We start from the raw sequence: 26,215 nt of genomic DNA, 5'->3' as shown, positions 1-26,215 counted from the left end.
TTTACACTCTCACTACTAATGAATAACTGAGCCCATCGACTTGGCGCGGTGGCTACTATACATGTATGAACATGTCTCAACATGCAGCAACAAGCAGCTTCCTGTGATTCATTGTTGTGTCATATTGCAAAACTTTCCTAGTACCCTTTGTATTACTGTTGTAGACAAAACTATTAATTCCTAAATTTGATACACCTATAGATGCGTATATTTCACCAACTATTTGTAAAATGATAAGAGAAGTTTACCTCAATATAGTATGAACCAGAGCATTACAGCTCTGGTTCATACTATCTATTTCACCAGCTAGTAATGGAGATATAATTGATACTGCCATGTTGAACTCTAATAAGTAATGACATATTAATATACATATTAAATGATATATGCATATTAAATAAGCCAAAATTAGATTAATCAGATTTTATTTATATACATATTATATTAAAATGTATAAAATATAAAAATATAAAGCTAATTACCATCTGTACACATTGATAAATACCTACATTAGTTGACAGTATCAGCACCAGAATTTATTGCAAAAGAGAAGCATTCAATTTCCAAGTGATTACTTTTACAAATTGGCAATCTAACATAACCCCAGGGGCTCACATTTGGTGAGTATGGGCTTCTCATACCCAGGGTCCTGAGCTGGATATCATCATTCTTCTCTTTCTTGGTGATTCCCTTCTATTTCTGACTCTTGTTCTCTCTCTCTCTCTCTCAGGGTAACTCGGGGAATTTTTTTTTTTTTTTTTTTGCTGGTGCAGCATAAGCCTCAGGCTTCCTTGCACCATGTAGCTAATAATAATAATAATAATAATAATAATTTCTGAACAGGCTCACAACAATATTATAAACACACAATGTATAAGGGTTATCAAAATTTGTAAGTGTTAATTGTCTTAAAGACAAATGATAAAATTGATAGAAAAATTAAAATATTATGATGTACCTGTACAACTAATAATATTCGCCATGTAGTGTAAGGAAGCCACAAACTTTGAATTGGCAAAAAAAAAAAAAAAACACCAAGTAGATAAGGAAACACATTGTATTCTTCCCTCCTCACACAGGTAGCTATCCAGTTGAACTTTGAATTTATTAAAACTGTAAGCCCCAACTACCTGCAAGGGAACTTACTCCAGCAATCAACAACTTGCTAATTAAAAAAAAAACTTCCTCCAGTCTAATGTAAACCTCAACTCCTGTAATTTGAATTTATAACACCTCTTTCTGGAATTCTTTATAACAGTGAGAATTCCACCTTCATTCATTTTACTACTCCCTCTCAGAGCCTTATAAACCTCAACCAGGTCATCTCTGAGGTGCCTGGTTGCCAAGCTCTGTAGCCACATAATTGGAATCATTCCTCATACAAAAGTTACGAAGTTCCCTCTAAAATATCGATAGCAAAGGCTATCTGAATATTAAGCTGTAGCTTTTCCAAATACAAAAATAAACTAATCTATGTGACTATAGGAATTCAAACTATTAACTACAGTTAGCATTAGCATTAGTAGAGGCATATCATACAAGAAAGCAAGCTTACACAGCATCAGTCAAAAAAAAAAAAAAAAAAAAAAAAATTTCCATTTCACCCATCCATTCACTCCAAAACTTTGTGTAGTTCTTCCTTGAATTTATTTAAGACATCAACTTCCACAACAAGCAATGGAAGTTTGTACCAAAAATCAACCATCTGATGGCTAAAGGCAAATTTAAGCACATCTATTCTACAACTGTCTTTCCTCAATTTGAATTTATGCCCCCGCAGGCAATTAATTTGGGCAAGAGGAAGAATCCCATCAACATTGAGCTTGCTCAAACAATTCAAGGGCTTATACACCTCAATCAGACCACCTCACAGGTGCCTAGTCTTCAGATGCTGCAATTTGCAGAACTTAAGCCTTCTTGGTAAGTAGATCCCCCCCCCCTTCGTTCTCCTCACCAATCTTGTTGTCCTTCTCTGTACTCATTTTAGCAACTCTACATCCTTCTTAAAATGAGACCTCCAGACCTGTACACAGTACTCAAGGTGTGGCCTGACCATTGCCTTATACAAAGAGGTAATTACCTCCTTATCCCTACTAGAAAAATTCCTGTATATCATTGACAAGACACCATGAGCTAGACTTGCAGACTGTCTGCACTGCTCAGAAAACTTCATATCTGACTGCACAAACACCCCCCAGGTCTTTTTCATTCTCTACCACCCTGAGTGTAGTTATCACACAGTTGGTATGTTCCTTTGGGGTTACTGCTACTCATATGTAGTACTTTGCTTTTGTCAGCATTATACTTCAGTTGCCACTTCTCAGCCCATTTGCCCAACTTTTCTAGATCCTGTTACATTAGCATACTGGCATTACCATCATTGACAATCCTGCCAATCATTGTATCATCTGCAAACTTAGACATTAATTCAATATACCTTTATCAATATCATTGATAAATGTACAAAACAACAATGGGCACAACACCGAACCCTGGGGGACTCCACTAATAATGTTAGTCCATGAAGAGCGATGTCCATTGATTACCACTCTCTGTCTTCTCCCACTCAACCATCCTTTTATCCATTGTAACAACTTGCCCTTAATGCCATACTGCTCCAATTTGTTCAGTAGTCTTCCCTGTGCAACAGTATCAAAAGCTTTCCTGAAATCCAAGTATATAATATCAAAATTATTTTTTGCATTCAGTTCCTTTGCGGCCATGTCATAGTATCCAGTCAAATTGGTCAGACAAGTCTTCTTCTTAACAAACCCATCCTGTGTCTGAATTGTTATCGCATTCTTGTCTTGATGATCCTGTAGTGCTTCTCTAACCAATGACTCCATTATTTTCCCCGGAGCAGAAGTTGGACTAACAGGTCTGTTATAACTCATGGCAGTTTAATATATTAAAAGTAAAAAAAAAAAGACCTCCAGAATTATTTCAAAAACTAACCTTCAGTGAAGAATTTCGGAAATACGCAGCAACACGCTATAGTCTCGATCTCAGTAATCCATAATTTGAGTAATCCCATAACCCATAAAGTTTCACCTGGGAAGAACACTTCATATAGTGACATCAGCAGATAACTGCATGCCAAATTCACTTATTGAGAGTATAATGGCTGCAAAAATAGGTGGAGGAATCATTTATACTGGATAGAGGTTAGATTATTAACAGTTTTTCATCAGAAATTAGATTATTAATATTTTTTCACCAGAGTCAAATAGCACACTTCATGGGGGTGACTTATATTTATGTATGTACAGTTGGTCATATCACTGGCTATTATATTATGAATCAACAGGGCTTACCTTTATTTTAGATATAGGAAGCTTCTTTTCCAACTCTCCTTGTCCAACTCGCTAATAATTCATGGGGAAGGCGATATCAATTGTGCAAGACACTGGCTATTATGTATATGTCTTACAGCCATAGAAACATTGTACCCATATTTCTGGTGTTTCCTCTCCACCCCCTTTTTTTTCCCTTATTTTATTTTTTATTATTTTTATTCTTGTTTTCATTTTATTTTTCTGGCTAACTCTTATTGTTTACTAATATTAAAAAAATTATTACTATCTTCATAGCAAATTAGGATTAATTAAGTCATAAATTATGTTAATTTTCATGAAATTTTGCTATTATCAAAAAAGCACATGGGAAGCACAATTACAAACATAATGGTAACTTCAAAATGCATATTTGATATTTGATCATTTATTATTGGAAGACAAAGCAGTAAGCATGTCTGATTCTTTTGTAGATATTTCTTTGTTTAAAATTAAGTTATTATCTGTCAGACTAATGGTCCCTTTATGCGAATATAGCAAAATTAGCTCTCCCCAATATTTATTAAAGTACATTAAATTTTTTTACAATTTTATTATCTATAATTCTACTCCATTGTAAGCTATTATTTTGAGCTTTCATATTAAACCTATGTAATGCTGCTATGAAGCACATAGAAACAGATAGTGGTTTCACTAATTACTTTTTATTTATGCATTGATAGGTGTTGGTCCCTGTTAAGTACTTATCAATATGTAAAGATTTTATATTTTATATATTTTAGTATAATATATATATATATATATATATATATAATTTGATTAATCTAATTTCAGCTTATTTAATATGACATAGATTAATGTCATTACTTATTGTGGTTCAACACAGCAGTATCAATTATATCTTCATTACTAGCTGGTGAAATACAGTAAAAGTCCAAAAATCTGAACTGCACAGGAACTGGGTCGATCCGGATTTATGGATTTTCTGAATTCTCAGGCAGTACTTTTAAAATTCAAATTTAAAATGGAATAAAGAAGAGATGACTATGTAAATTTTGACAGTTTATCCATTAGCAAATAAAGCATGCTTCATTTATCAAAACAAGCAGTTTTAAAGAAAAATTAACTCAACACCTGAGAAAGATGTAAACATAAAAAGTTTCACCGCAAAAAAAAAAAAAGCATGTAATGCTTGAAATCGTGTTTAAAAATGAACAGTGTAAAAGAAAAATACAGTATATAAACGAAAGCAGAAGATACATATTTTATATAAATTAATTATTTGTTTTAGTTTATTAATGAAACAAATATTTATTTGTTCTTTTCTGCCATTTCTGTTGCACTGCTTGTGGATGTAACACTTGCAGCTTCTACTCTATCTGCTGCACTGTTTGATGCTTCTGTTGCTTTCTGTAAATACTTTCGTATATCATCTTGTTTACAACTTTGTAATTTCTTTGTGATAAAATTATTATGCACCATGTGTGCATGCATGATGTCCTGAAGACTGAAAGCTATGGTTCTGTTCCATAGATTTAATAACTGTTTCAATGGACTTTTCTGCAGTAGCCCAAGATATCTTTTCTGCTTCAATTTTGTCGTTTTCTTCACCAGATTTTTCTGGATAATTCTCTTCTATCTTATCAGGAGTTATAATGCTTTGAATATAATGTCTTGATCAGGAGTTATAATGTCTTGATCAGTGAAAGTCACTGCAACTTCAACATCATCTTCAATGCGTATCCACTCTTCTATGTCATCAGCATTAAGTTTGCATAGAGGGTTGTCTTCCATACATAATTTCTTTCACTTCAAATGCCTTCGGCTTTATGTGAAATCCTTCAAAATCTTCATTTCGATCAGATTGTAGATCTGCAAACATCATGTTCAGCCATAAATTTTGCCACGCTCTTAAAAGAGTTACAGGCGTGACTGCATTCCATGCAGTCACAAATGAAAGTGTTCATCTTTGATTGTAAAGCTGTGTTGAAATTCTGAATGGTTGACATTCTTATGCATCATTTTCATCATAAAATCGTTTTTATAGTGACATTTAAAGTTCCTAATGACTCCTTGATCCATGGGTTGAATTAATGGTGTTATGTTTGGTGGCAAGTAACATGCAAAAAATTTCTGCAATCAGACACTAATTTTGATTCATACAGGTGGGCCCTACAGTTGTTGAAAAGTAGCAGGCACTTTGTAAAATTTGCAGGCTTCCCCAATTTTCTCAAGTTCTGATGAACTGATGGAACAAAATCATGAACAAACCAATCGCAAAATATATCTTTGTCCCTCCAAGCATTCTTTTGGGCTTTATAGGTCACAGGTAAGTGCACAGTTCCTTTTAAAGGCCCATGAGCACTGAAATTTACCAATCACCAAAAGCTTAATTTTATGCTGACCTGAAGCATTAGCACACATAAAAACAGTTACTCTTTCCTTATTAAGCTTAAACCCTGTTACATTTTGTTCTTGGTTTCCAGCCAAAGTTTTTGTGGACAAACACTTCCAGTAAAAATGCTATTTCATCAGCATTATAAATTTTATCGGCTGTAAGGTCATAGTCAGATACAATTTTTTTCAAATGTTGCACAATATTCTGTTGCTGCTTGTGTATCAGCCAACTGTCTTTCTCCAGCAATATCTAACTGTCTAATACCACGATAAGTCTTGAAATTCCTAAGCCATCCATCACTAAATGTGCACTCTGATTCAATGTTCATTTGCTCCTTAAAAGTCACTCCTTTTCAATAAGCATCGGCCCAGAAATTGCCATACCTTCCGATCGTTTTAGCAAAAACCATTCATACAACACTTTATCGAGATTCTCTAATTTTGGCCGATGTAAACTTTTTCTCTCAGCAATTTTACTGTCAGGCTCAAGCAAGGCTGTGAATTTTAGAATTTTATTCTTTGCCTTTTTTATATCGTAAATTGTAGACTTTCCGATGTTGTATGTGTCCCTTAAAATAGTATTGCTTACACCACTTTCTAGTTTCTTAATTATTTCAAGTTTGTCACTCAATTTCAATGTGTTCTTCTTTCTCTTCACACCATGAATTTTATCTATTTTAGGAGCCATTATTATGGGCTTGTAAATACATATGCTATATATGGTAAATGGAAAGAGTAGGACAAAAATTATAGCATTGCCACTATTTGATTGCTCGTTTCAAAACGGCAACCGCGAGCTCACTTGTTGTTGCCAGGCATCTATGGCCTCACGCATGCATGCAGACACACAAAAGTTCGCTAAATTTAAAAGGTTTGTGAGTTTTCGAAAAGTCCTGATTCTCTTGTGGTCCTGATTTTTGGCATCTGGATTTTCGGACTTTTACTGAATATATATTTATAGGTATATCAAATTTAGGAACTGATGGCTTTTTCTACAACAATAATATATTTTGTGATATACTAAGTGACATGACATTTCTAAAGGTTACATTTTCAGAACAGTTATGTAATGGGCACTAGAGCAGTTTTCTAAACTTTTTTCATTATACAATATACCTAAACTATAAAAAAAAAGTTTCTGACCCACCTAATTTATAAAAAATATAAAAATAATCTACAACACATCATTTTAGAAGTTGCACTTACAGACATAAAATTCATCATTTTGACTCCTCTTAATTTTTCATATATCCTAATATAATTTATAAAAAAAGTATTTATCCATCAATAAATGTTATATTTTATTTAATCACTCAATTTTCCATATCCAAATTATAAATATATGTACTGGATTTTATTTGATTAGCATCAGTATATTAATATTAGCAGTGGCAATAAGAAATGCAAGAAAGCAAGCTTATAATATAGCATCAGCCAAAAAAAAAAAAACACCACCTCATCTGTCCACGACCTCTAATAGTTTGTCTAATGCTGCAGCCATCCTTTATCAATTTATATCCCTTTATGTGAGTTGTCTGAGAAAGGTTAAAGATGTTAACAGCATTTAGTATACTCAGTCTATTTAAAGTCATAAACACTTCAGTCACATCTCCTAGCAGGCACTTGGTTTCCAGATGCTGGGATTTGCAGAATTGAAACCTTCCATGGTAATGTCTTTGTTATTGATGATTTCGATACAAATGTCATATCTCATAATTAGTAACTGTAGTGCAATATATCATAGTAGTAATTGCAATGTTTTAAATTGTAATAAATAATTAGTTCAAAGATTTTAATTATGTAGGTTAAACATAATAATGTACTACATTATTATGCTTCTCCACATACATGTAATCATGTATGTAGATGGTAGTTCAGTGTCAGTATGGATAAACATCATGAGTTAATCGACTTTGAGAGAGGGATGATAGTGGGTATCTGACACATGAGTCACTTTATCGCGGAGGTGGTACAGAAATTGCACCATTCGCATTTGACAGTATCAAGAGTGTATCGGGAATACGCCATTTCCGGAATTAAATCTCATCGTAGACAGAACTGTGGGGTGGAGAAAGGTGGTGGATGAACATAGCCTTTGATCTGTCTTGCTTTGTTTCAGGCAATCAGAGAGCGACAGTGACACAAATCACCTCCCACTTCAATGAGGAAGATGCCAGAAATGTATCCAATAAGACCATCAGGTGATCATTAGCTGCAATAGGTTATGAGAGCTGCCAACCCACCAGAGTCCCATTGCTGACACGATGACCAAACATCCTATTTTTAATGGAATTGTCCCTTTTTCAGCCACTGATCCCATTGTTCCAAGAAAATGTAAACAGGACTCCAAATGTCTCATTTTTTTTTAAAAAAACAGGACATTTGGAGTCCAGTCTACATTTACAATTTGAATTTGCACACAAAGTCTACTTTTGTGTGTAGCATGGCCGATGTGATAGACACATGCGAATGAATTCTAGTATTTTCTTTGGTGTTTTTTAAAGTATTGATGTGTTGGTGGTGGTGGTGATGTAAACTCTGTAACATTATTTGTGAAGGGTCTAGTAATTAATTATAAATTCAATTTGTGATCGTGAGATGCCCAAGCAAAAGTGTAGTTTCACGGACTCATTTAAACAAGAATTCCTTTTCCTAACTGAAAGTCATAATGTTAACCGTAAAGTATTATGCGCTGTTCATACAGCTGAATTTTCTATGGAATGTGGTGGTTGTTCTGATATTATATATCACATGGCTAAAAAGAATCACAAAAGAAGCAGTTGCAGCAAAAAGTGTAAGCCATAAACTAATCACTTTCATGACAAAACAACAAGATATAAATGGTGAATGAAAACATCTCGCTGCACAAAAAGGATTTGCTAGCTTTCTGTAGTATCAAGCATAATCATTCGTTTAGATGAATGGATTGCACATTAGCATTAGTAGAGGCATATGGTGCAAGAAAGCAAGCTTATGCAGAATCAGCCAAAAAAAAAAACCCTCCCATTTCACCCCTCCATTCATTCCAAATGCCTGTCCAGCTCAGCCGTAAATTTATTTAGGCTATCAACTTCCACAACAAAAGAAGGAAGTCTGTTCCACCAGTCAACTACCCACTGGCTAAAGGCAAATTTCTGCACATCTATTCTACAAAAATAAAAAAAAAAAAAAATATCTTTCCTCAATTTGAAACTGGGCCCCTCAGGTTCTTAATCTGAGTAAGAGGAAGAATCCCATCAGCATTCAGCTTGCTCAACCCATTCAAACCCTTATACACCTCAATCAGATCACCTCGCAGGTGCCTACTCTCCAGGCACTGCAATTTGTAGAACTTAAGCCTTTCTTGGTAAGAGCACCCCTTTGTTCCCATCACCAATCTTGTTGCCCTACTTTGTACTCGTTCTAGCAACTCTACATCCTTCCTAAAATGAGGCTTCCAGACGTGTACACAGGACTCTAGGCGCCTCCGTAGCCAGGTGGGAAGGAGCAGCAGTGCGTAGCACACGCTTCTTGATTAGAACGGGGTTCGAGCCCGTCACCACCAAATACGTAGGATGCGGAAACATCAGGGAATGACGACTGCATATCCCGGAGCAATATGGCCTTAGATGCTAATGCTCCTAAAAACCACATAACAACAACAACAGGACTCTAGGTGTGTGGCCTGACCATTGCCTTGTTTAACAGGATAATCACCTCTCTGTCCCTGCTAGCAAAATTGCTATATAACATGGACAAGACTCCATGATCTGCCCTGGCAGCCCGTCTGTACTGCTCAGCGAACTTCATATTTGACTATACAATTACCCCAAGTCACAGACATTCTCTCAGATATCCCAGACAAGCTGCACTTGCTACCTGGCATCAGCGTTTTAGATGCTGATGGAACTGATACTCAGGTAACACTCAAGTCAGGTGGACCCAATTTCGGCGAAGTCTGGACGGTCTGTGACAGCCAAATCCTCTGCTTGCACCTTCACGATGGAGGGACTGTTAGTAATCCTGGGTATAACCTCCATGCACAAGTACATGGTGGGTGACCACCCAGGTGTGAACGAACGTAAGCAGGGGTCGAGATGTGGCAGCCACCACATGGAGGAGTGCCGCCACTCTATGTTACCAGGCAGCACTAAGTAGTAGATAACTCTCATCAACCGGTGCAATACCACCACTTTGCTTATTGGAGGCTTGAAGTGGTGGAACCCATGTTTAGTCTCTAGAGCTAAGTTCCGGTCAACCCGTCCCCATCTCTTCCGTCATGCAGTATGATTGACGACTTTTGAGGTTATGATGAACATCGTGACGAGATTCAATGTTCCTTACATTTTGAGGGTACAGTTCTAAAATGGTGTTCGCAGACCGGCTGCTGGTTAGTACACCGGACCGAACCTATTGGTAACTCTCCTGGAGGTTTCCGGATCAGCTAGTGTATAATGTTGCTACCTCTACTCTGCCAGATAGTGAATGGAGGGAGTCCGAGTAGTGTGCATGTGAGGAGCATTGTCGAGGCCACATTATGTCAAGGATCTGGATATATTCTTACCATGTGTACGCCATATCCAAAAATTTCATTACTTCATACAGCATGTCCCACTCTCTTTTTCTTACTATTGAATACACCACGAATTGTCAAACTGATAGAGCAAGGTTATCTGCGAAAAAGGCATGCTTCCATAGCCAGGTGGGAAGGAGCAGCAGTGCGTAGCACACGCTTCTTGATTAGACCAGGGTTCGAGCCCGTCACCACCAAATATGGAGGATGCGGAAAACTCAGGGAATGACCACCGCATATCCCGGAGCAATATGGCCTTAGTTGCTAATGCTCCTAAAAAAAAAAACCAAACCAAACCAATCTGCAAAAAGATCTAAACCTCCCAAACACTTTCTGATTCATTTCACAAATTTCATTCAATCTAATTTCAGTCAATTTCCAACGATGTCCATTTCCACTTGCAGTCTGCCAAACCCCATGTACTTTTTCTGACAGAATCTCAGTTCACAGTTGATTCAACTACTGTTCATCTCAGATGCCCAAATTGTTCGTTGTATGATGCCTTTCACCTCAAAGGTGGTACTTGTGCATATGTCCGTTCTGATATTTCCTGTCAGAGACTTGGTAATTTGGAATCTCCTCTCTTCAATCTTCTCTGGCTTAAAATTTCTCTACCTCATGGTGTCAAATTCATCTGTTGTCTCTACCGTTCTCCCAACTCCACTAATCACTTGGAGCTCTTTGACTTCCTCTCTTTGCAATTTGACTTTCTCCAGTCCAACTTTCCTAATGGTGAGGTAACTTTCCTTTATGATTTTAATGTTCACATCTCCAGCTAGCTTATGTTTGCTAGTCACACTGATCCAGCTAGTCGAGATGCTGAGGCTTTTGCAATTACTAATGACCTTGCACAGATTGTTCTTTTACCTACAGGAATACCGGACAATTCTAATCATACAGCCAACACGCTTGATCTTTTTTCTCACAAACAACCCTTCTAAGTACACGGTCAAAGTGAGAGGTCCTTTAGGCACTTCAGATCACAACTTGGTGATTGTCTCTTCTCCAATGTAGCCTTTATCTCATGGCTGTTCCCAACCTTGTGTTGTTTGGCATTACAAGAATGCAAAATGGGATGACCTGCAAGATTTCTTTTCTTCTTTTCCTTGGTCGGATTACTGTTTCAAAACTTCTGATGTCAACGTTTGCTCAGATCGTGTCAGTGAAACTATTCTTGCAGTAATGGAATCCTTTATCCCACACTCCTCTTTAAAATCTTGTCCTTTATCTAAACCTTGGTTTTCCAATAAATGTGCTAAGGCTGTTCACAAGAGAAGAATGTTGCATATCGTAATTGGCTTGTTTCTAATTCTTCAGCTTCATTTTCTGCTTACACCAAAGCTCGCAACAATTGTAAAGCAGTTATTAATCAGTCAAAACTAGGGTTTGAACAAGCTAAGAGTAGAAAACTTGCTTCTTGACCTACTGGTAGCCGAACATTCTGGTCTCTGAGCTATTGGCCACAATTTTTGCCCATCTCTGCTCCCACCTCTGTCCAAACCAGATGGTTCTGTTGTCACTTCAGCCAAGGATAAAGGTGACCTGCTAGCATCACATTTTTCTTCCAACTCATGTATTAATGATCTTGGTAAAACCTTTCCCACCATTCCCAACATGCTCTATTCAATGCCTCCTGTGGTCTTCCGTCAAAAGGATGTCAGAAGGATTTTGACGAATCTTGATGCTAAGAAAGATCCAGGTCCCGATGGTATTTCTCCACTTGTTCTCAAAACCTGTGCTCCTGAACTTACTCCTATTCTTTGCTGCCTTTTTTCACTTTCTTATTCCAAAGGTGTTTTTCCTTCTGCTTGGAAATTTGCATATATCCAACCAGTTCCTAAAAAGGGTGACAAATCCCTCCCATCCAATTATTGTCCCATTGCAATTACTTCTACTCTTTCTAAAGTAATGGAGAAATCAATTAACTGCCAACTTTTAAACTACCTAGAAAACTTCCATCTGATCAACAATCGCCAGTATGGATTCCGTCAATGTCAATCCACTGGTGATATTCTGGCTTATGTTACCCATTTATGGACTAATTCAATGGAAAGGTTCGGTGAAACACAAGTAGTTGCTCTTGACATCTCAAAGGCTTTCGATCGTGTTTGGCATAAAGGTCTTCTAAACAAGCTTCCATCTTATGGTTTGCTTTGCCAACTGTTTTTTGTAATTGGTTATCCAGTGTTCTCTCTGAACGCTCACTGAGGGTGATGGTAGATGGCTCTCTGTCTTCTAACTTCACTAATGCCGGTGTCCCCCAAGGTTCAGTTCTTTCCCCCACTCTTTTCTTCGTATATATTAATGACCTTCTTCATTGACTGGAAATCCTATCCATAGTTTTGCCGATGATATCACATTGCATTCCACTTTCCATTTTGAGAAACCTTGCCCCGCTCAATCAGCTTCAAATTCTCAAAAATCTGCTACCAATTCCTTAAATGCCGATCTTCAGGTAATTCTCCAGTGGGGCAAAGACAACTTAGTTGATTTCAACCCTTCTAAAACTCAGTCTTGTCTTATATCTCGCAAAAAGGATTCTTCTGCTGCTATGCTTATCTTTGGTGATACTCCGATTTCTAGGCAAAATGAAATATCTCTTTTGGGAATTATCCTGATTTCTAATCTCTCTTGGCACAAACACATTACAAATATTGCTTCCTCTGCATCTAAAAAACTTGGTTTTCTCTTTTGCTCTCGCCGTTACTTTTCTTCCAAACATCTGCTCACTCTGTATAAATCGCAAATCTGCCCTACCATGGAATATTGTTCCCACATCTGGGGTGGTGTCCCACAAAACCTCTCTCAGGCTTCTTGATTCCATTCAGAAGGGGGCAGTTAGGTTAATTAATGATTCATCTCTAACAGAGTCTCTCCACTCGCTGTCTCACATAGACCTACTCTTTCTGCTGCATGCCTTTTCTACAGATACTTCCATGGGCACTGTTCTTCTGAATTGGCTTCTATAATTTCCCGCTCTGTCTTTCAAAACAGTCCGAACACATGCAGCCACCAGCCAACATCCATTTACTGTCCAACTTCAAACTCATAGAACCAACTTTTCATCTTCCTTGTTTATTCATTCAACTGCCATTTTCTGGAACAACCTTCCTTCATACCTATTTCCTGAAAATTACAGTTTACAGAAGTTGAAGTCCAATGTCAACAAATATCTTCTTTCATCTTCTCAACCTCCAACCCAAGCACGGTACTAAGTACTATAGGTTCTAATACCTCTCATGTTTGGGGTTTACATAAAAAAAAAAAAAGGTCTTTTTCACTTTCCACTTCCCTGAGTGTAGTACCACACAGTTGGTACGTTTCTCTAGGGTAACTGCCATCCATATGCAGTACTTTGCATTTGTCAATGTTAAACTTCAGTTGCAACTTCTCAGCCCATTTGTCCAACTTATCTAGATCCAGTTGGAATAGCATACTGTCTTTACTGTCATTAACAACCTTGCCAACCTTTGTATCATCTGCAAACTTGGACATTAAACCTGATATACCTTCATCAGTATCATTGATAAATATACAAAACAACAATGGGCCTAACACTAAACTCTGGTGAACTCCACTAATAACATTTGTCCATGAAGAGTAGTGTCCATTGATTACCACTCTCTGTCATCCATCTCAACTCCACCATCCCTGTATCCATTGTAGCAACTTACCCTTAATGTCATACCTCTCCAATTTGTACAGCAGTCTTCCATGTGCAACAGTATCAAAAGCTTTACTGAAATCCAAGTAAAAAGATAAAGTGCAGCCATTATCAACCACTGTATTTCCGATGCTGACAGTGGCTTTGGTCAAACTTCTACTGCAGTGATGTCCAACCTTTTCCCATACATGGACCTTATTAAAAAAAATTCAAAGTTAGATTTCTTTCGCAGGCCACATTAAGTGATTCGAGAAAAATTAGTGTTACATTTTTCATATCTTGTTACATGTAAAAGTAAAATTGAAAATATTCGAAAATTTTATTAAGTACAAAACACAATTACATTTACCGAACAAAACATTTAATGAGAAAATTTTTTTCATAATTAACAAAATGTAAAATGCTGTTTTAGTTCACTTTCCACACAAGCCGTAGGTTGGACACCACTGTGAATCAACTGTAAATTTTCCCTATCTCTGTTTACATGGTCACAGTACCTGAATATCTGAAGGACACTGACATTTTGGACAGTTTCAAAAAAAAAAAAAAAAAAGGAGAAAATTCAAATTTAACAACTAGTTCAGTGAACTATTGACAATATCGGTGACGAGAGAAGGAAAGTGAGGGCAACAAAGGTATTAAACCTTCTAAACACAAAATGTTGGCATTTGGTGAAAATGAAGTTAGAACATTGTCAATTAGGTTACAGTTAAATGAAAGAGATGCAATTCGTGGATTTTAGGGATACCTAATTGATAAGACGGTTTCGGAAGAATTGAAGCATTTAATGAAACTCTCCGAGTACAATACCAATTTCATTGAGTGAAAGTGAATGAGGATTTTCACATACCAATCTGATCGTCAGCCCAACCAGAGCTTCGTTGACAACAAAAACAATTTCTTCACTGCTATTTCGTAAAATTGTAGACTCACCGTGTCATTCAGCAACGGACACAAACAGTAAGAAAAGAAGCAGCATAGACAGGATGAGAACTTAAAAAAGTTTGGAATATTCTACAAAAACTTTATTATGAAATTATTTTTACTTATTTTATTAATTTTTACTTATTATTTTTTACTTGTTACTTTTACTCACATTTTACTTATTTTTTTATATACTTGAATAATAAATTTATGCTTAATAAACTGTCCGTTAATATACTTAATTTGTTGTTCTTATTCCAAAAACATTACTGCTAAAGTAACCTTATCAGGAAAAAAATTTTTTGAGTACTTTTCATATCCTTTTAATTTTCAGTTTTTCCTGATAGCAAAGAATGAGTACCGACACCTATTTTTTTTTACAAAAAAAGCACTGGTGTCACCAAATGCAAATTCTAAATTGGAAGCATTTGGGTCAGTAATCAATAGAAGCTACTAAGTTTTTTATACCAACAAAAACATTTTGTTCACAATTTAGACTAAAACGAATGTCATGAACTGGTTAGATTAGTGGCAGAGAAGAAGAATGTACAGGATGATTATAAATTATCAGGGAAACCTACAATAAGCATAAACTGGTCTGCAGGTGAGTCACTAAGGGAATTATGCAAGCTAAAACAGATTATTAACAGATAAACAGATGATTTGGTGAAGGTACTTATAGAAGTCTTTTGTTAAGAATGTAAAGAAAAGTAGCAAAGAATCATTGCTTATATTAACACTAGAAGGAAAAGAGTGACCCATATTGGCCCACTAGATATGAATGGCATAACTATTGATATTTGTTCAGATTGCTAACAAACTAAATAAATATTTTGCATCTACATTTACCCATGAAAAAGTTTTTAGGGATGGGAATACCAGAAGTAAACCAAGTTATCACTGGGAGTTAAATGATGAGAAAGTGGAAGAGAAATTGTTGAATCTAAAAGTAAAGAAGGCAGCTGGGGCTGATGGGTTTTATCCAATTATATTAAAAGAAATCAAAGGCTAGCAAACATGGTAAGCTAGCTTTTGGTCATAATTATGAGAGCATATATGAATTTGGTGAAGGTCCTTATAGATTGGAGATTTGCAAATGCCTCTCCTATTCACAAAGGGGGATTAAAGAGAAGAGTGAGTGACTAAGACCTGTAAGCTTGACTTCTGTTCCAAGGAAAATGGAATCAGTGATTAAAGAGATATTGCAAGATTACCTTGACAGGAATGGAGTTATAAGGAAATCACAGTACTAATTGCTATTAAGGGGGAATTAATTGATTGTTAAGGAGCGATCTTGTGTGACTAGTCTGATTAGTTACTATAATGCAAAAAACTAATTTTGCCATCATATACATAGATTTCAATAAAGCTTTTGACACTGTTCCGCATGGAAGATTGCTCTAGAGATTTTGAGCAATGTGGTATTAGGGGCAAGTTACTACTATGAATAAAGTGATGATGTAGTGGAAGTAATACTGTTTTCAATATTTATTAACAATACTGACGAAGTCATATCAAGCTTTTTGTCTAAGTTTGCAGATGATACAAAGATTGGCGGGGTAGTTAATGACATGAAACATGGTTTATTAATGCAACAAGATCTAGAAAAATCAGATAAACTAAGAAATAGCAATTAAGGTTTAACATTGATAAATGCAAGATAACTGCATATGGGATATTAATCCCAGAATAATATACCAAGTAGGTATACCACACTCAAGGTGGTGGAGAATGAAGAAGATCAAGGAGTAATTGTACACTCTGACATGGTTTTCTTTGCAGTGCAGAGAGGCCTACTAGGACAGCTCATAAGATTTGTTCAATGATATACAGTAATTTTGCCAGCATGTACAAGGAGGTGATTATCCCATTGTGATTATCAAGATGTGAAAGTATCAAGGTGATTATCAAGATGTGGAATTATAAGGGGGTGATTAAAAAGATGTGGAATTACCAAGGAGATGATTATCAAGATGTAACCTAACCATTGAAAATGCATTTTGAGTATTGCATACAGGCCTAGAAACCTCATTTTAAGAAGGAGGATCTCTTGGAATGGGTACAGAGAAGAGCAATCAGATCAAGGACACAAAGCGTACTCTTACAATGAAAGACTTCAGTTCTGCATATTGTAGTGCATGGAAACTAGATGCCTGTGAGGAGACCTGATTGAAATGTTTAAGGCTTTAAATGGATTAAGTAATTTAAATGCTGATGTCATCCTTGCTCTTTCGTGGACAGCACACACACACACACACACACACACACACACACACACACACACACACACACACACACACCAGGGGACAAACTTAAATTGAAAATAGATAGCTGCAGAAAAGGTGCATGAAAATTTGCTTTCAGCCTGAGAATAATCAATTTTTGGAACAAACTGCCATCTGGTGTTTTGGAGGCAAGTAGTTTTTATGAATTTAAGGAAGAGTTAGACAAATTATTAGAGTAGCAGGATGATGCTATGTAAGCTTGCTATCATTTACCACCACCACTAATAATAATCCTAATTCACTCATTAAATGTTATCATTTTCCCCTTCATTTATGACAGTGTTCCTTTATGACACCTATCAAATTAATGCTGGCTTCCTTTTATCATCCATTTTTAAGAATGAAATAAATCAAAAATTCCTTAAAAAAATCATGCTATAGATCAGGCATGGGCAACCTTTTTTGTTTGGCAGGCCACACAAGACTAAGTCCATCATGATTCAGGCCACACTACTAAAAGAATGGAAAATTTACCTAATAGTTGTAACTTGTAACATAAAATAACTGCAACTATTTTATTATAAATAAATCATAAAAATTATGAATTAAGAAATGATATAGTTGAAGCAGTAATATTTTCATTTATCCAATTGCCATTCATCAAATTCCAAAAATATATATTGTAATTATGATAATTGTATAATTATAGAAACAAAGTTTATTAGAAAAAAAATTTAACCAATTTACTTACAGTTAGAGCACTGAAGTAAAGTTGAAATACTTGCACTTGAGAATCTTTTACCAAATTTTCAAAGTTAGCAGTTGCTACCATCAAGTTTCTTTCTAAATGTGCGTTTGTCAATCTTGATCTTATTTTAGACTTGGTGAATTTCATTCTTGAAAATAGCTATTCACATTTATAGGTACTGCCAAAAATTGAGGCATGTTTTCTAGCAAATTTTATTATTTATGGAAAGCAATATAATCGAAGATAGGCATAGAATTCCAATAGAGAAACAAGATTAAATTTCTCTTGAAAAAGATCACTGCTTTTAAGTTCAATTAGTTCCATTTGCAGCCCTTTTCTCGCCTGATAAATATCTGCATTAAAAGGATTTGAAAGTAGTGTGAAATCGTCATATTTTGATTTGAAATCTTGAAATCTAACACCGAAATCTAACACCTATGTTAATGGCTTCTAACTCTTCAGCACATGAAATATACTCAGAACTATTGTGATTGTCTAAAGTTGGAAAGTGATGTGTCACCATCTTTAAGTTGTCTTTCTCAAAGTTGAAGTTTGGCTTGAAAAGCTTGTATATGAGCATAAAGTTCATGAACTAACTGATTTTGTACTTGTATTTTCTGATTTAGCTCATTTAAATGAGATGCAATATCAACAAGAAATGCAAGGTCCATTCAATACTTTCTAGTTCTGGAACAGATATGCTTTTCATCTCCATGAAGATACAGACTTTTTCTCTAAGATTATAAAAGCACTGAATCATTTTTCCTTTGCTTAACCAACAAACTTCACAGTAATAGACCAATGTTCCGTACTCTTTCTCAAGTTCTTCAAGAAATAGCTTGAACTGCTGATTGTTGAACCCCTTTGATTTTATAAAATTAATGGTTGAGACCACAACATTCATCACATTTGAAAATTTAACAGATTTAGCACACAAGTTCTCCTGCTGTATCAAACAGTGAAAAGAAGTAAAATATTTTCTTCCAAGTTGAGAAAATGTATTTCTGATTTATTTTGGAAATTAGACCCACCTTATTTCTGATCATTGCTCAAACCCCATCTGTTGTCACACTTTCGAGGTTATCAAAAGAAAGGTTAAATTTCTTCATGGATACTTTTAACTCATTGAAAATATCATCACCTGTGGTAGTATCATTCATACTTCGAAGGCAAAGCATTTCTTCTGTAATAGAAAAAGCACTATCAATCCTGCGAATAAAAATTTCCAGCTGGGCCATATCTGATATATCAGTGCTAATTAGTTCAAATAGCCTAACTTGATTTTATTTCATTTTAGGCATATATATGAATTATTTATTATCTTATTTATTTTATTTAACCAAACACTTATACTTCTACAAAATGATAAAATTACCTTTCATAGCAGAATTTACACTTTACAGTATATTAAAATATATTGTTAGTATTGGTTGCGGGCCACATGAGCCTGCGGTTGCTGCAGGCTCAAGGTTGCTGATATGTACTATAGATAGATGTTTAGTCTTGTAGATTTCAGTGGCAAATAGATGAATAAAAGCAAATTGCTGGATGACATAAGTTTCTTTGTATGTAGAACTAGAAGTGGAATATAGTTAGCATCATGCCATAAGCAAAACACTTTTTAAACATTTTCTATTTTTCAACACTTATCTAAACTTTTTAAAGCACTTTCTGTCAAAGCTTTTTTAAATGTTTTCTGTCTAAAAATTTATCTTGTGAATTAATGATGTTATGGTTCGATTTTTTAATATGATTTTCATGTATGTAACTTTCATTCTTATTTTGCATGTACTGGTTCTGTATGGTGAAATATAAAACAAAGCATTGGCCACATTGCTGTAAGTGCAGAAGCAATTGCCATTAGGGTCATCTTTTTCATGGGCACTTCAGGCACTGTGCCTAGGGCCTATGGAGTTTTTTGTGCATGAGAATAAAATGCAAAAAATATAATTTAACCACAACTGATCTGATTTTTGCATTGATCTTGGCAGTTTGCCCATTGCTTTTTATCGCTTAGTGATGGAATAAGTTTTGTGGAAATAACTCTTTCAAAACCAGATTTATAGAAATGCTTTCAAATTTATTTAAAAACAAATTAGATTTAATGCAGGAGCATTTTAATATGTTTGATATAACAAAGTAAGGCCTCATAATGAAGAGTACTTAGGACCTGTAAACACCAATGGCAGTTTCAATTGTCATAATTAATAACATAGGTGGAAATTCATAGTGATGTAATAGGCAATTAACAAAAGCCTTGGAAAAGGGATTCTGGAGGTAGCTTATGATAGCGTCCAGTCTCCCTCCCTCTCTCCCTCTCTCTCTCTCTCTCTCTCTTGTGAAATTTAAGCAGCCTAATCCCATTTGTATTTATAGATAATCTATAATTCATTTACAATGCCCAAGTTAAAATATAGCAAATAGTGTTGAGGATTAGTTTGTGTTTTTCAGGATGACCATGTAATCCTCTTAGCTAGGCAGTGCCACTTTTCTAAACTTTTTTGTTTGTTTGTTTCTTTCTTTCTTTCTTTCTGCACATTCCATTTTAATGTAAGTTTTCAGTTGCTATATGCTCAGTTTTCAAAATAATAAAGTTATGAAAACTTGCTTATGAAATGCAATTCGTATAATAATTCGATGTAACTTTTCATTTCTCTTTTGCACTGTTTTATGTGGTATTTAATTAGATAAAAGATATAATTTTAATTTGAAAAACAAATAAAATTTTTGTTATGGAATTCTTTTCATTTGTTAATAGTTTCAATTGTTAGTAGATGTTTGCCTCTGCAAATAGAATATTTGGAAATATATTTTTATATCGTAGCAGCTGTTAAAATATTATGTCATTTACCTTAAAAATGTTTAAACACTGATACATTTGAAAACATGCATTTTGATATTGTATAAAATTTGTGATTGCTGTTTTCACTTTTTAAAAGAATAAATAATATAATTATTTATTATTACTTAAAAAATAATATAATTTATTATTTTAAATGACAAACACAAATATACTTCACTGGAATTTAATATATACTTTTTTTAAATCATGCCGAACTATTATGTAAGATGCCACACAAGTTTAATTTTTATTCAAAATCTAATTAAAATGTCATTTTCCTCAAGTGATTGAGGTTACTTATAACAATTTTTTAAAGGTATTTTCGTAGTGAAGATGGCTCAAGACTTCATAGATCTCTTACCACTTTTGAAGTTTATACAGAACTAATATGCCAAAGATTACAGCAAGTGAGTTTTATATAGTTTTGATATATAGTTTTATATAAAATATAGTTTTTATATAAAAGTAAGTTATTCTTTAAATGAGGGTTGCATTGTATAGGAAGAATAACACACAATTTAGAAAAAGATTATGTTTATATACAAGGTGTGGCTATTAAATAACAAGACTGCCTGCGCAAATCACTATGCACCAAGTGCCACCTGTGAAACAAGCACAGCAGTTGATCTTCAACATTACCCTAATTATTTTCCATGTCACATTCCAACATGTTCATTCACTTTGGAATTCATCAGGTTTTTATTACCTTTTTTTTTTTTTGACAGAAAAATGACAGACAAAAGAGTTAAATAATGAATCAACCTGAGATTTTTAACAAAACTAAAGAAAACAACTGAAAGCTATGATTTGTTACATAAAGTTTATGGGAAAGCTACTATGTCAAGAGCTTGTGTATTTGAATGGCATAAGAGATTTTTAGAAAGAATAGAAAATGAGGAAGACAATGAACACCCAATCTATCCGGTATCCATGAAACCCGATGAAAATGTGAACTGGATAAGGATATTAATTAGAAGCGATTATTGTTTAAGCATTAAAATGGTTGCATCAGAACTCAGTATGGACAAAGAAACAATTAGAAAAATTTTAACTGAAAATTTAAGCATGAGAAAAGTGTGTGCCAAGATGGTGCCAAAAATTTTGAATGAAGATCAAAGAATAAGAAGACTCCAAGTTTATGAAGATGTAAGATCTCAGTATGACCCAGAAACTAAAAGACAGTCAATGCAATGGAAGGCAAAACAATTCCCCAGACCCAAAAAAAAAGTAAGTATGTCAAAAACAAAAATGAAATTATGCTTCAATTTTTTTTCAATATTAAAGGAAATATTATGGTTGAATACATTCCATCAAATCAGACCACCAAACATGTTACTTTGAAGTTCTGACAAGACTGCATGAAAATATTCAATAAATGGTTGGGTGCTCCAGCACTCTCTGTTCATCACTAGTTTCTGGTCAAAAAAACAAATCCCTGTGCGTGAACATGCACCCTACCCACCAGACCTAGCCCTTTGTGACTTTTTTCTCTTCTTTCCTAAACTGAAAAGTGTACGTAAGGGAACCCATTTTCAGTCCATTGAAGACATTCAGAAAAAAATTACCGAAATGTTAAAAGGGCTTACAGAAGGCAATCTCCAGAAATGTTTCTGTGTTTTAAAGAAATGTATGAAAGAAATTGTCTTAGGCTTACAGTGTATGTTAAGCCCAAGACAATTATTTTGAAGGGATAACTTGTAAGTTACAGAATACTTCATTATATTTAATTTATTGCAACAGTCTTGTTATTTAATAGACACACCTCATACTTTTCTTTTGATTTTTACTCTTTATTCTGCTACCTACATTTACTGCTCTGTTCTGGGTTAGCTTCTCCTCCAGCCCATGAGACATAGGAGCAGCTTGGTTGGCTTCCTATCTATGTTGAAGTGGTAGTGTAATAAGTTAGTACCAAACTGGTAATTCTTTGTTTTTGGGAGGTGGGGGAAGGAAGACTGGAACTTGATGTAATGAATGTCTTATAAGAGCTGTTCCTATGAAAATAACTAGCCATATGTATTCAGTAGATACAAAATATCCGCTTGATATTTAATGAATGGCATCTGTGGATACCATACTGTTTAGGTATGAAACTCAATAAGTTACTTTATTGAAGTAGGGGGAGGGAAGATGACATCACCCCTAATAAAAAAATAAATAGAACTTTCAGCTTAACATTAGCTACTCCCAGTTGAAGAAGGACATGAAGATAAAACATATGCTTTTGTTTGTTGTTTATTTGGTATATCTAGTAGAATAAAGCACATAAAATATACAGAGTACCTTTTCTAATATCAGTAATTCTAGTGAAGCATTAGTCAATGTATGTTAATACATGTCAGTCCTAGTTATATACCAGCAGTTTAATTGTGTCAACCCACATATTCCTCTTTACTGCTATTCATCTGTTATTTCTTATCTTGTTTGTTTGGTATTTGGTTTTTAGGAGCATTAGCAACTAAGGCCATATTGCTCCGGGGATATGCGGTGGCCACTCCCTGATCTTTCCGCATCCTCCGTATTTGGTGGTCACGGTCTCGAACCCCGGTCTAATCAAGAAGCGTGTGGTACGCACTGCTGCTCCTGCCCACCTGGCTATGGAGGCTATTTCTTAACTGTATTCCAGTCTAGTATATTCTCTCTCTCAATCAATATAAATACTGCTTTTCTAAAATATACTAATATTATGGCGACCTTGAGTAAAGGTTCATATTAATGAACCATTGATTTGGCTCATTAGCCTGTACCATTGAATAAAGGATTAATTAATAATTTAGTTTAATTATTATGCTCAGTTATGTTGGTGATTTAGTATTAAACAGAGGATGCTATATGACAAGCTTTCCATAATGTACCCTTCATTTATTTTTGGATGCTACTACAGATAGTTAATGAGTTAACCTTTAGATTATCATGTGTTTATGGTGTTACTGACAGTTTTTATTGTTTTAATGTGATAGTTACGCAGTTAAAAAGTACTAGATATTTTGATGGTATTATAAAAAGTAATAAACATGCTATTATTGTGTTTTGATGGTATTATGTAATGTAATAAGCATGCTACACCTTAAGATATTCCTTCATTATAAGTCAGTGGGAATTTTTTGGTGGCTTTTTTCTTCTCATTTAGATTTTTTTGTAGCAAGCAAGCATATCATTCATCCCCTTTGTTAAATTTTAAAAATCGCTCACTGTCAGGATCCATCTTCTCAAACCTTTCCATTGCCGATGCAATTTCATGAAATGCCATTGCCATCTCTCTGGTGATGAAGCGTTTCAGCTGCTCATATTTTATTCCATGCGCCATTTAAACAACTTTTAGTAATTTCCACCCAGGCCTTATTAATGTTTAAGATGCATGGTAAATATTGTAAGATTTCGAAAAGAATCTTAACGTAAAATTTTTCTCACTGTCTACTGCAGGCAATGCCTGATCAAATGGTATGTGTAAATAATAACAATTGGTTTTAGGAGGAATATAGAAATGAAATATTTTTCTGATTACTGATGTTTTATATATTTTATTTGTTGTTTCCTTTGTGTATGCATAATATGCAATTGTTTGAAATACAATGGTTAAATTTGTAAAAAATAGAATTTTTGAAGAATATATACAGCCACTCCCCGATTAACATAAGGGTTGCATTCCACGGAACTCTACGTAAGTCAGATTTTACGTGTCGGAATTTCCCCCATGCTTGTGCAGCACTTGCAACTGTGCTCGTTGAATTGATTGAATCAAAAAAGAAATGTTCGACGAACATGTAAATAGAATTGTTTATTGTATTTATTCAATTTTTTATCACATGTGCAGGAAACATTACAAAAGCGTGCAATTTAAAAAATTTCAAAGCATGCAATTTAAAAAATTTCAAAATTATAAAATTACAAAAAAAGAGAGGAGACAGGCATAAAGTCAGTAAGTTTTACCTCAAGCATTGTTGCTGGAATCAATATCTTCAGCTGATAAGTACGCTGCTGTGGAGGTTGAGGGCTGTGGAGATTTAGAAGGGATCGGCCGCTCAACCTTACGAAAGAACATATTAATGGATGACTGGACGGTGGCTTTATTCTTTTCATCGTAAATTTCTTTGTAGCAAGGAAGCATATCATTCACCCCCTTTGTTAAATTTTAAAAATCGTTCACTCTCAGGATCCATCTTCTCAAACCTCGCCATTGCCGATGCAATTTCACGAAATGCCATTGCCATCTCTCTGGTGATGAAGCGTTTCGGCTGCTCATATTTTCTTCCATGCACCATTTAAACAACTTTTAGTAATTTCCACCCAGGCCTTATTAATGTTTAAGATGGCATGGTAAATATTGTAAGATTTCGAAAAGAGTCTTAATGTAAAATTTTTCTCACTGTCTACTGCAGGAAATGCCTGAGCAAATGGTATGTGTAAATAATATGCTTTTAAATTCAAAATAACACCCTGATCCATAGGTTGGATGAGTGAAGTCGTGTTTGGCAGTAGAAATATGACTCTCACATTCGAATTGAAATCATCTAGATGTGTAGGATGTCCAAGAGCATTATCTATTAGAAGCAAAATCTTGAAAGGAACTTCATTGCCTCTTGGCCCCATCTTTTGAAGCCTTGAAACCTGGCATTGTCTTTTCCTCTTTGGTAATGTATGTTCGACCAGCTCCAATACAGAGCAGTCTTGTCAACGTTAAAAATTTGCTGTGTTGAATCAATAATTTTAATATCAATAATCAATAATTTGTTGCCTTCATCAATAATTTTTTCCAACACATCACAAAATTTCTCTGCAGCTGCAGAATCGGAACTGGTGATTTCACTGCATACCTTAATGTTTTGGAAACCAGTGCAATGCTTGAACCTATTGAACCACCCATTGCTTGCCACGAACTTGGCTTGGGTTTTTCCGTACTTAATATGAAGATATTAATCTTCATAAATACTTCTTGCTCTTGCATGAATGGCCATTGGACTTAGGGACACTTGCTTCTGAATCTGATTTTCCATCCATATTATTAATAGCTGTTCCATCTTCGATATAGCACTTGAACACTGTTTTGTGATCACTGTTGATCTTAAGTGCATTGATCCTTTGACATGTTCTTTTATATGTACACTGTCCTTTAAAATAGTATTCACTGTTGAAGCAGTGGGACCTAATTCCCTTGCAATAGATGACAAACTTTGTCCTGCTTCATACTTCTTAATCATTTTCATCTTCATTTCTAAATCAATTTTGTTTCGTTTCCTGGCTCTAGCACCACTTGAACTTTCCGTTGGTCCCTTTCCCTTCATCATTGTAATATGTAAATAGGAATGAAGGGAAGTTTCTGAAAATTTTTTTATTTTATGATTGAAGATTTCATTGAAGGAGAACACATTTCACCATAATACCATAATGTAAAAACCCACAGAATTCCAGTTATCGGTATTATTGCAAATGCAATAAGATTGAGTTTACTACCCATTTATAATAGATTGCACTAACAGAAAAGCCCAATAAAGCAGAAAGTGCAAATTGTTTTTATTGTTGTTTGGTCATGATCTCCAGAAACATGCTTTAGAAAAATATCACAAAGGCAT

The 26,215-nt window shown here is 34.9% G+C and overlaps 1 protein-coding gene across 1 annotated transcript in view; it reads left to right on the top strand.

Annotated features, from left to right (window-relative positions):
* Iml1 (GATOR complex protein Iml1) overlaps positions 1 to 26,215 on the top strand; it is a gene marked incomplete at its 5' end in the record, with an annotated part of 444,528 nt that overhangs the window by 288,487 nt on the left and 129,826 nt on the right. The window contains one exon of the mRNA XM_090374757.1: positions 20,962 to 21,052. Coding sequence (XP_090230883.1) covers positions 20,962 to 21,052 — 91 coding nt within the window. The remainder of the gene's footprint in view (positions 1 to 20,961; positions 21,053 to 26,215) is intronic.

The sequence above is a fragment of the Mastigoproctus giganteus genome, chromosome 5 (genome assembly GCF_048544385.1).
Source record: "Mastigoproctus giganteus isolate SK-2022 chromosome 5, ASM4854438v1, whole genome shotgun sequence".
Taxonomy (NCBI): domain Eukaryota; kingdom Metazoa; phylum Arthropoda; class Arachnida; order Uropygi; family Thelyphonidae; genus Mastigoproctus; species Mastigoproctus giganteus.
Note: the sequence above shows the minus strand (reverse complement) of the source record. Positions and strands in the feature narration are given on the sequence as shown.